Genomic DNA, 11,008 nt, shown 5'->3' on the forward strand with positions numbered 1-11,008 from the left:
GGACCAGAGACTGTAAAAACACAGCAAGGAAAAGGCAAACCATAAAACAGAAGAAGCCGTCTCAGAGTCAGGGAAGAGAGACACAGGGACAAAAGTAGCATATAGGGGACCATGCTCACAGCAGAGAGGAGCTAACGCAGAGCCTACGGGTGAAGTGTTGATAAACATGCCTTGTCTTCTCCAGGGATCACAAACTAGAGGAACAGAGAGTCACAAAGCCTGGGAGACTTAGATACCAATCTCCCAGGTTAGCCTCGGACATGAGTAAATATCCAATCAAATTAACACCTGGCAGCTTAAGAACCGATCCTGCTCATGTTAGTGGAAGTTTGGAAGGTATACAGTGAAAAATCAGAATGACTTTTCTTTTTCCTTTCCAAGATCTATGGCCAGCACTCTTATAATAAGGGCTGAATTAAGCAAAGAAAATCATTTAAAAAAAAAAAACATTTATTTAATGTTCACATGATGAAGGAGAATTAAAAAACAAGGATCCCAAGAGCTGGGAATTCTGTGTTATTATTTTAGGCTTAGTTTTTTTTAAATATAGTAAGCCATTACTGGTACTAAATTAGGTGTCTTATCAAAGTCTACTTGACTCGTATTCTTGCTGACCTCTCTGTGTGGTAATAATTTTCCTCAGGTAGCAGATACCACACTTCCAGAATGTGGCTTTTCTGATATGCTTTCGGGAAAGGTACAGCATGACCTCTTTAGATTTTATGACTTGCTTTGGGCTAGAATTCTAGTTTCCCTGATCTGCTTTAAAGAAGAATTTTATCTTCCACAGCATGCTTCTTGGGAGTAAGTAGGGGATGGAGAGTGAGAAAGGGAAGAAGTCAGAAGGAACATTTCACTTCCGGAAGCCCTTCTCATTTCCTTCAGTTCAAAGTAGTTGCATACCAAGGAACTGCACTTTGGGATGTCATGTGCAAGATATCATGAACACCAACAGAGAGACAGGGCTGAGAGCTGATCTAGAAGCTCCATGAGTATAAGAACTAGCAAGCCATCTGTCCCAGGACAGAATCCCTTAAACGACTTGTTTTTGTCACCTTCTGCATCCGTAGCTCTAAACAACTTTATCATGAGTGGTCATTAAGTATTGTTGAACTGAAACAAATCCTCTTGGAAACTTAGATAACAAAACTCTGGGGACATTTGTGTCATTGACTGCCATCTTTGAAGGTTCAAGGTAGCCTGTATTTCTAGACTTCAGCACCCACTCTCTCTTGGTAGGTCTCTCATCCTCCCTCTGTAGTGAATCAACACTAACTTTGGTTGAGTCCATTAGTCATATTATAGGGCATTAATCTATTTGTATGGAGTAAATCTCTAGTACAGATAAAATTCAGGTTCAAAAGTACTAGATACCCAGTCCGAGTTCAGTTTAGCCCTTCTAGCAGGGAAACCTTTCCTATAACCTCTCATCAATCTAACAAGGAAATCTACTTTTCAAGTCCAGAGCTGGAATTCAGTTCTTGCTCTGTTCTATCCTTCCTTAGAGCTCCAAGTCAATTTAATCAGTTTTCATATATGTGTAAGGATAAAGATAATTTGGAAATGTTTAAAGACAAGTCCTAGAGTCAGACATGGTGGCACACACCTGTACTCCCAGCAAAGGAGCCTGAGACAGGAAGATTGTCTGAGCTAATTAAAACGTTCAAGGTTAGTCTGAACTACATACCAATGCTCTATTTCAAAGACTCCACTAAATAAATGAATATTAAAAATAAAGGGAAGTTCTGCATATTATATGCTGTAACAATTATCATCATTCTACAGGGAGGGGAAGGGGGGAGATAGTCTCTCTGTAGGAGTAGTCTCCAAGTTTCCTGACTGTATAGACTGACTAATGAGTCCAGGCAGACTATTTTCATGAAAAATATGGATTATTCTCATTAACTAAAGGCCATTTGTGTGCATATATAAGACAAATACTTACTGAATGTTCACTGCATACCAGATATGTTGAAGATGATGGAGTGAATAAAGAAGCATGCTTAACCAATGCAGCACAGAATCTTAAAAGTCAGTACACTTATAATGACCTCGCTGAAGTTGTAATAGAGTATCCAGGAAAACATATGGAGAAAAGAGAAAGGAGAAATTATGTGAATTTAAGTATCTAAAACAAGGTAAGTTGTGGTTGATACATTGTGAACCCCAATAAACTTATCTGGGGGTCAGAGAACAGAAGAGCCACTATATTAAACATAGAGGTTAGGCAGTGGTAGCACAAGTCTTTAATCCTAGCATTCTGGAGGCAGAGATCCATCCAGATCTCTGGAGTTCAAGGCAACACTGGAAACAACCAGACATGGTGACACATGCCTTTAATCCCAGCACTTGAGATCTCAGGTCTTGCTTGGGAAACACACCTTTAATCCCAGGAAGTGATAGCAGGAAACAGAAAAGTATATAAGACGTGAGGACCAGGAACTAGAGGTTTTTAAGCTTTTAGGCTTTAGCTGAGATCCATTCCAGTGAGGACTCAGAGGCTTCCAGTTTGAGGAAACAGGATCAACTGAGAAGTTGGCAAGGCGAGGTTAGCTGTGGCTTGTTCTGTCTCTTTGATCTTTCGAAATTCACCTCAATAGCTGGCACTGAGTTTTTTATTTAATAAGACCTTTTAAGATTTGTGTTACAGCAAGTGTGGTGAAATTTATTGTTTTAATTAATGAATAATACTATCAACCTGCCTCATGGGGTTATTTTCAGCAATTTCCAAAAAACTAGAGAAAAAGACTTTAAAGTCTAGGAATAGGGGCTAGATTATATAGGAAAGACAGGTGAGTTTAGGACACAAAAAACAATGGACTAAATAATGCACTGCAGGAAATAAGCAGGTTAGAAAAGAAAGAAAATGTTAGCAACTACAGTTAAAAGCAGTGTGTAGCATGAATCTTAAAAGTTCTTATTAATAAAATCAAACCCGGGGCCAGTTATTGGGGTGAAATGCTGGATGGTCAGAGAGACAGAACAAGCCACAGCTACCTCACCTCGCCGGATTCTCAGCTGGTCTTGTTTCCTCAGACTGGAGGCCTCTGAGTCCTCATCCAGAATGGGTCTCAGCTGAACTGTGTTGCTAGAAGCCTGAAAACTTAACCAACCAAATGCTTAACCAGGCCAAAATGCTTCTAGTTTCTGGTTCTCATGCCTTATATACCTTTCTGCTTTCTACCACCACTCCCTGGGATTAAAGACTCACTTTCTGGGATTAAAGGCATGAGTCACCATGCTTGGCTGTATCCTTGAACACATGGATTTCTGCCTCTGGAATGCTAGGATTAAAGGCGTGTGCTACCACTGCCTATCCTCCATGTTTAATATGGTGGCTGCTCTGTCTCTGACCCCAGATAAGTTTATTAGCATGCACAATATTTGGGGGAATACAATACCACAGCAGTGTGTCACACATGAGCATCTGTAAGTCAGAGGACAATCCTCTTTCCACCATGTGGTTCCCAGGGATTGAATTCAGGTACTCAGGCTTGGTGTCAAGTACCATTCAGAGAACTACTGAACCATCTCACTGGCCCAAATTTGAAAACTTTTTGAGTGTGGTCTAACAAAGCAGCCACCACCAGAGACTCCTGTGAGCTTCTAATAGGGTATTGGACAAAACAAGAGAAATGACACATACACACCAGGTCTAACGTGACTCTGAAGGGACTCGATATGTTCACCGTGACTAAATATGCATGATTTCATTTCCCCTGCAGATTCTAGGATGTATCCTCAGGTTTGTTTTTTAAATAAAAGCAGGTTTATGCATAGCTTCCACCCAACATATATGAGATGTGCATTGCATTGGTAAATTGTCATGCTGTTTCAGCTCACCAAGAAGCTGGTTCTGAAAGTGAGGTTGCCCCACTCCCATTTTTTTTTTCATAAGTATATTTGCCTCAAAGTATCCTCTAAGACCACTCTAACTCTGTGACAGGAAGAAAAGACAACAACAAAACACCTCAAGGGAAAAATAATGTACCCTTCAAGGAAGATTCTTCTACAGTGGTATCGATGACTGCAGGCTCACAGTTGAGAAGGAGAGACACAGAAGGCTTCTGTGACAATCTCTCTACCTCATCCCACATCACTCCACCCAACAAAAGAAGCAGCAGACAGGCAACCATTGAAAAGAACTCTTAAAAATTGTGTTAGTGATGCTGCAGTGTAGCTCTTTACAGTTGATGGCTTCCGGTGGGGGTAAGGTTGGGGAAGGATTTTAAGGGGGTGGCCACTGGAAGTTTGACCATGCTCCAGTGAGTGTACTGGCAACACAAATTGGACTTGATACTTTTTTTCCTCTTTTTTCTTCTTCTTCTATTGTTTTGGGGGAGGTCAGAAGGGTAGGGGATGGACCTAGGAGGACTAGAAAGTGAATGTGATCAGGGTGTATTATGTGAAATCTCCAAATAATCAATAAAAATATTATGTTAAAAATTTTAAATGTATTCTTGAGAACAACTAGAAAGCATTTCCAACAGAGGTCGCTGCTGTTTGCCCCGTGGGATGGAAGTGGCTGTGGTGTGGAAGAGAAGCAGGATCAACCAGAGGAAGCTCCTCCATAGAGAAAAAGCTCAGCCAGAACTTCCCTGACTCCACTTCCCTAGTCAGCTTCAGTAAGATGTTTGCAAGCCCCAGATTTGCTGATGTCACCTTCTGCTGCTGTTTGTCCTTTTCCAAGAGGACATTTGCCTGAGAGGACATTCTATTATTCCCAGGACACTGTATCTGCAACTTCAGCTGACTGGTTCAGCCAGGATCCCTCGGTGAATTTCTGCTGGATGTACTAAGCATCCAATTTGATGATGTCATGTCATCTGTCTATATGTCTACCTATCATTTGATTTCTTTTTTGCTTTGGCTTGTTACATACTTAATAAATTCACTCATTGAAAGCCCAAAGCGTGACTAGCAGAGATTATTGTCCATACTACACAGAACACCATGCTAAGTCTTGTTTCATACAAAATAACAGGGCACAGAATATGATAACACAAAAATAGAACATCTAGAGCAGCTTGCTCCAAGAGTCATGGAAGTGCAGATGAATTGGAAATAAGTTAAGCATGAATCCATGTAAATAAGATGCAAGGTTTGAATATTATGAAGAAGAATATGTATACATGATCCTAGGACAATGTAATCATTGAAGAGTTTCAGAAAAGTGAAAAGTGACAAACACATTGTGAATTGTGAAAAGTTCACTCTACTGTTTGTAGATGGAGCCAATTATGGGGCAAGGTGCCAACTTCTTCCAAAAGAACCTTGAAATATTTATGGAGAGATAGACAATAGGTTGGAGCATAGTCCAAAGGTGAACAAAGGTGAAAATGTAACACGTATGCACATACACATACACTCATACACATGCATACACACACACACACACATGCACACGCACACGCACACACACATGCACACACAATCACATCTCCACCAGAATAACTTAAAAGCACTTCAAATTCAAATATTCAGTTCAAATGCTGGACTATTTTTGCTATAGGACAGCATAAGAGAACAGAATACACACAATCAGTTTCTGCTTTAACAGCCATGTTTTTGGTGGTGCCATTTGCTATAAAGGAAAACAAAGAGGAATACACTTTTTATGAAGGGAGGTTCTAAATCAGTTTTGAAGGAATTAATTTTGAAGGATTTATAATCTATGTGTGCATGTGAATTCACAAGATTATTATGTATATTGTTCAGAGTTCAGAACTACTGAAACCCCTATATGCATACTAGGTCTATTAATATGTTGTATAATCTTTACAGCTCTTTCTTCTCATCTGTAAACTAAATTAACTAGCACTACTTTTTCAAAATTATTTTAATTAAATATATTACTACTAAAAAACCACAATAAGTCACAAAAAATGATTTTTCTCCAAGCATGCAATTAAGAAAATTAGGACCAAAAGAAAAACAACTCTAATCCAACAAGGGCAGGGTGAAAAGGAATTAAAGAGAGATGCTTGTCTATTTCATTCATTTTCTAAACAAGTAAAGGAAACAGGAAGAACAATGGTCTGAAGAAATGTAAGCAAAAGAAATGAATACTTCTAGCAGAAATATTAGAATTGGTAAGTACTTGAGAAGGAAAAGTACAGTACACCACCCTTCATTCAGAAGCTGTGGAACACAGAGATGGTAGGAAACACCAGTCCTTCAAGTATCTATCAGTAAGAAATGCAAACCTCAGTTGTGGCGTTGCTCGTTAGCACGAAAGATCATCAGCTTCATCCACCAAAGAGTATGACACCAAAGAGTATGACAACTCAAGCAAAAGAAGCCTCCATTTTTCCAGAGGGATGGTAGGTCTCTCCCCTCTCCTCTTCAACTGCTCTTTGAACATGGATAGAATGATCAGTTGCATTTCAAATGAGCAGGAGATAAAAAGTGTCACCACATCAGTGTAACCTAACTTTAGTTCTCAGTGCCCACTCATTGTGTCTTCCTCAAAGAGAAGAGAAGAAGGAATTTGTCCTGGATCTGCTTGGTCTTCACTCCATAAACAACTGGATTTAGAGCCGGAGGGATAGCCACATAGAAGTTGGCAAATAAGATGAGAACATTACGAGGGACACTGTGCCCAAAACGATGAGCAAGAATGGAGAAGAAGGCAGGTGTGTAGAACATGAGGATGACACAGACATGGGAACCACATGTGCTCAGGGCCTTTTGGCGGGCACCCTGGGAAGAGAGCAGAAAAACTGCCCTGAGGATAAAGATGTAGGATACAGCAATCAGGATGACATCTGAGATGACAGTCATGAGAGGAACAGAAAACCCATACCAGATGTTGACAGAGATGTCTGCAGAGGAAAGCCTGGCAACGCCTATATGCTCACAATATGTGTGAGGGATAACACGTGTTTTGCAAAATGGCAGCCGCTTCAGCAGGAATACATCTGGCAGGATGACTGAGAAGCTCCTCACAATAATGCTCACCGTAATCTTGACCATCACCTGCGGAGTCAGGATGGTGTTGTACCTCAAGGGCAAGCAAATAGCCACATAGCGATCAAACGCCATGGCTAACAGGATAGCCGAGTCCACTACAAAGCTGAAGTGCAGAAAAAACATCTGAGTGAGACAACAAGAGAAGGTAATTTCTTGGGAGCCAAACCAGAGGTTGCTGAGCAGTTTGGGTACTGTGGCAGTGGACAAGATGAGGTCTGTGCTGGCCAGCATGGACAGGAACATAAACATGGGCTCATGGAGGCTCTGCTCCACTGCAATCAGATAGAGGAGGATGCAGTTGCCTACAATAGCCACAACATAGATGATGCAAAAGGGAATCCCGATCCAGATGTGGAACTTTTCCAAGCCGGGTATCCCAACAAGGATGAAAGAAGTTGGGTTGTAACAGCTTAGGTTGTACATGGCCTCTGCGGGATCTGCTGGTTCTTGAGCCTGAGGACAGAGATTCTTTCAGAATCATTTATAAAAGGTAACAGTTCCACTCGAGCGCAGATTGTTGGTAACAGGCCAGCACTCCTGCATGGAAGCACTTCCTATTCCCAAGATGAAGAATTACCTGTAGATTGATTATTTATTGCCTGATCTATTTGGCAATGGCTTCACTTCATTTTGATGTGCATTTATATCAATTAGTAAACAATATAAAAAAGTCATTCATGGCGTTGGGGATTTAGCTCAGTGGCACAGCGCTTGCCTAGCAAGTGCAAGGCCCTGGGTTCGATCCTCAGCTCAAAAAAAACCAGAAAAAGTTATTTATGTAAGTCAGAAAATGTGAATAAGACTCTTTAAAATAAGCTAATTTTTGGCCGGGCGGTGGTGGCGCACGCCTTTAATCCCAGCACTCGGGAGGCAGAGCCAGGCAGATCTCTGTGAGTTCGAGGCCAGCCTGGGCTACCAAGTGAGTTCCAGGAAAGGCACAAACCAGCACAGAGAAACCCTGTCTCGAAAAAAAAAAAAAAAAAAAAAAAAAAAAGCTAATTTTTGAAAGTGGGGAAATGCCAAGTGGGGGGGGGGAGGAGAGGAGTGAAAAAAAAGAGGGAAAAGATAAAAATATAAGCATTTAAAATGCTGTATTGGGGCTAGAGAAATGGCTCAGAGGTTAAGATAGAGCACTGCTCTTCCAGAGGACCTAAATTCTGTTCTCAGTACTCTTATTTTTTTTAAGATTTACCTTTTTTTTTTTTTTTTTTTTTTGCCGCTAGCATTCTTGCTAGTTTTTGTTTTGTTTTTTTTTTAATTTTTTTTTCCTTTTATTTTATTTTACAATGCCATTCAGTTCTACATATCAGCCACAGATTCCCTTGTTCTCTCCCTCCCGCCACCCCTCCCCATTCCCTCCCCCATTCCCACCTCCTCCAGGTCAAAACCAGACCAAGACCAACCTGGTAGACTCAGTCCAGTTCCCTCCTCCCAGACTGAGCCAAGCGTCCCTGCATAAGCCCCAGGTTTCAAACAGCACAGGACCCCATACCACTGCCTAGACACCTCCCAAACAAACCAAGCCAATCAACCATCTGACCTGCCTGATCCAGTTGGGGGCCCCTCAGCCCTTGGTTCATATGTATACAGTGTTCTGCTTCTGCTTGCATATATCCCTTCAGGCCAGAAGAGGGCGCCAGATCTCATTACAGATAGCTGTGAGCCACCATATGGTTGCTGGGAATTGAACTAGCCAGTGCTCTTAACCTCTGAGCCATCTCTCCAGCGCCATCTCGCCAGGCCTGCTCTCAGTACTCTTTCTTGTAGGGCAGATCACAATTGCTTGTAACTCCAGTTCCAGGGATCTGACTTCTTCCTCTGGCCTCCACAGGCACCTGCACTCATGTCTACATATTCACTTTCATATATACACACATATACACAGAATTTAAAATAAATCTTAAGTTTATTTTTTTTAATGCTGTACTGGATGAAGTTGAGATGTAAGAAAAAAACAACTGACTTTTATAGGGCAAATCTTGTGTTTCAGACAATACATTTGATAAAATAAACTGATGGGGTTGAGTGATCAAGGAGGAAAGCTAATAAAGAAGAATGGACGAATGAGCAGGTTCTCATGCTGGGTGGTGTGGGAGCTTCTGCTTCAGTAGTTGAAATGCAGTTTGATCCAGTGTATAGGCTTTTGAGGATGCAAATACAAGAGCGTGCATCTTTCAGAAGGCACATGGGAAGAGGGGAGCAATATTAATTATAAGAGAAAGCCATGAACCCAAAGTATATTTTTGAAAAGTCCTAAAGTTTAGGTCCTCAGGGCCTATGTCCTAAACCTTATGTGATCTCACCTCTCCATTGTTAGCAGAGGAGATGCTTCCACCACCAGAATGGAGGATGCCTCCATAACCACAAATCCCAACGGAGGAATTTATCTAGGCAAAGTGCCTGCTGAGTCTTACCTCCTAGAGCAAAAGGAAGAATCATAGAAAAGTTTAGCCTCAAAGTTTTCCTTCCTTGTCTGCTGGTGTCTAGACCCTAACTGTGAGAATCTCTAGCTTTACTCTAAATAGAGCCCCCATTTAGGGATGGCACTTACATGGGAAAATGCCCTTTGAATTCTAGCTCAGTTTCTGTGACCTATTTTTAGACAGGTTTGCTGTTGTTGTTGTTGTTCAGGTGGAAGGGAATGATAATTGAACCATCAATACCAGGAAGTCCCCCATTGTTGAGGGCCCACAGATTCTGAGTCATACAAAGGTAAATGTCAGAGAGAGTCAGTGCTTATCCAAAACCTAAGCAATTAACCTTAATAAAATTACAAAGCCATTCAAAGTGTAGGGAAGTGACTTAACAGGCAGTTCATAACAGTTCTATTCGGACTCGTAGGCTTTGTGACATGTCTTCTAGGTCCCCAGTCAGTGCTTTACACTAGTGAGCTACTCTTTCTTAATTGCCATTAGCACTTGCCTTAACCAGCCAAGCCAATACATTGCATCCACCTGAAAGAAATGCAGATGGCCATTTTCTAAGTTCCATTCCATGGCCTGGTGCAGAATAAACTGCCAAGAGCACAGAACAATTTTGAACAGTGTACAACAGCAGACACTCCATGATGTTCTCCCTAAAATGATGGCCATGTGATCTCCTTTGGCTGAGTAAACTCTGGAAGCCCCACCATGTCAAAACATCTTAGTAGTTTAGGAAGTTCAAGTTCAGCCTATTAGAGCACAGATTTGCTGTTACTTCCACCCCAGTCTCACGGAAGAGTCACGGGGAATACACCAAAGTGGGAGAGAAATAATCACTCATCATTGAAACTGTGAAGGGTCAAAGCATCAGTACCAAGGAATCTTAGTTTAGTCAGAACATATTCTAAACTCATTTCTTTTGCCAAAAAACCTCTACTGAAATCCTGGAAGTTTTTCTGAGGACATTAGCTGTTCTAACTTGAAATCAATAGCTTCCTATTAAGTGCCCACTGCCTTATCATAGAATCATTGGTGTTGGGCCTGAGAGATGGCTCAGCAAGTAACGGCACTGGCTGCCAAGTCTTTTGATCTGTGTTAGATCCCTAGAAGCCACACAATGGAAGAAGAGAACTGGCTCTCACAAGTTGTCCTTTGACCTCCAAATGTGCACCAAGGCACAAATGCATGTATGTGCATGTGTGCATATGTGTGCACACAAGCACATGCACACACACACACACACACACACACACACACACACAAATAAATGTGACTTTAAATTTTTTTTTAGAAAGCATCACTGGTGTCAGGAAGATCCTTTTCTCCCACAGACAGGTCTTCAGAGCACAGTCCTTAGACACTGAGAAGTGAACTAGGAGCCTGTGATTTGATAAGATCACAGATACAGGGCCAGGATTCTTCCTCACTTACCCACTGCAGTGGTCAACTCATCAGAGTGGAGTCTCTTGGTTTGCAGGTGTAATGGAAAGAATTTGGAAGAAGTGAGTGCACTTTCAGAAGGGAAAGATGCTAGCGAGAGGTAAATGAAAGCATTTATGAATGACTCTTCAATTCCCAGGAGATCATTAGGGTGGAGTGACCTCTCCATTCAC

At 41.4% G+C, this 11,008-nt stretch overlaps 1 protein-coding gene across 1 annotated transcript; it reads right to left on the reverse strand.

The window, feature by feature from the left end:
- Positions 1-6,367: 6,367 nt before the first annotated feature.
- LOC114686914 (olfactory receptor 52H1-like) lies at positions 6,368-7,426 on the reverse strand. The gene has a single exon (XM_028861585.1). It carries the CDS (start codon positions 7,393-7,395, stop codon positions 6,454-6,456), a length of 942 nt encoding a protein of 313 aa, XP_028717418.1. The 5' UTR covers positions 7,396-7,426; the 3' UTR covers positions 6,368-6,453.
- Positions 7,427-11,008: the final 3,582 nt, after the last annotated feature.

The sequence above is a fragment of the Peromyscus leucopus genome, chromosome 1 (assembly GCF_004664715.2).
Source record: "Peromyscus leucopus breed LL Stock chromosome 1, UCI_PerLeu_2.1, whole genome shotgun sequence".
In the NCBI taxonomy this organism is placed as follows: domain Eukaryota; kingdom Metazoa; phylum Chordata; class Mammalia; order Rodentia; family Cricetidae; genus Peromyscus; species Peromyscus leucopus.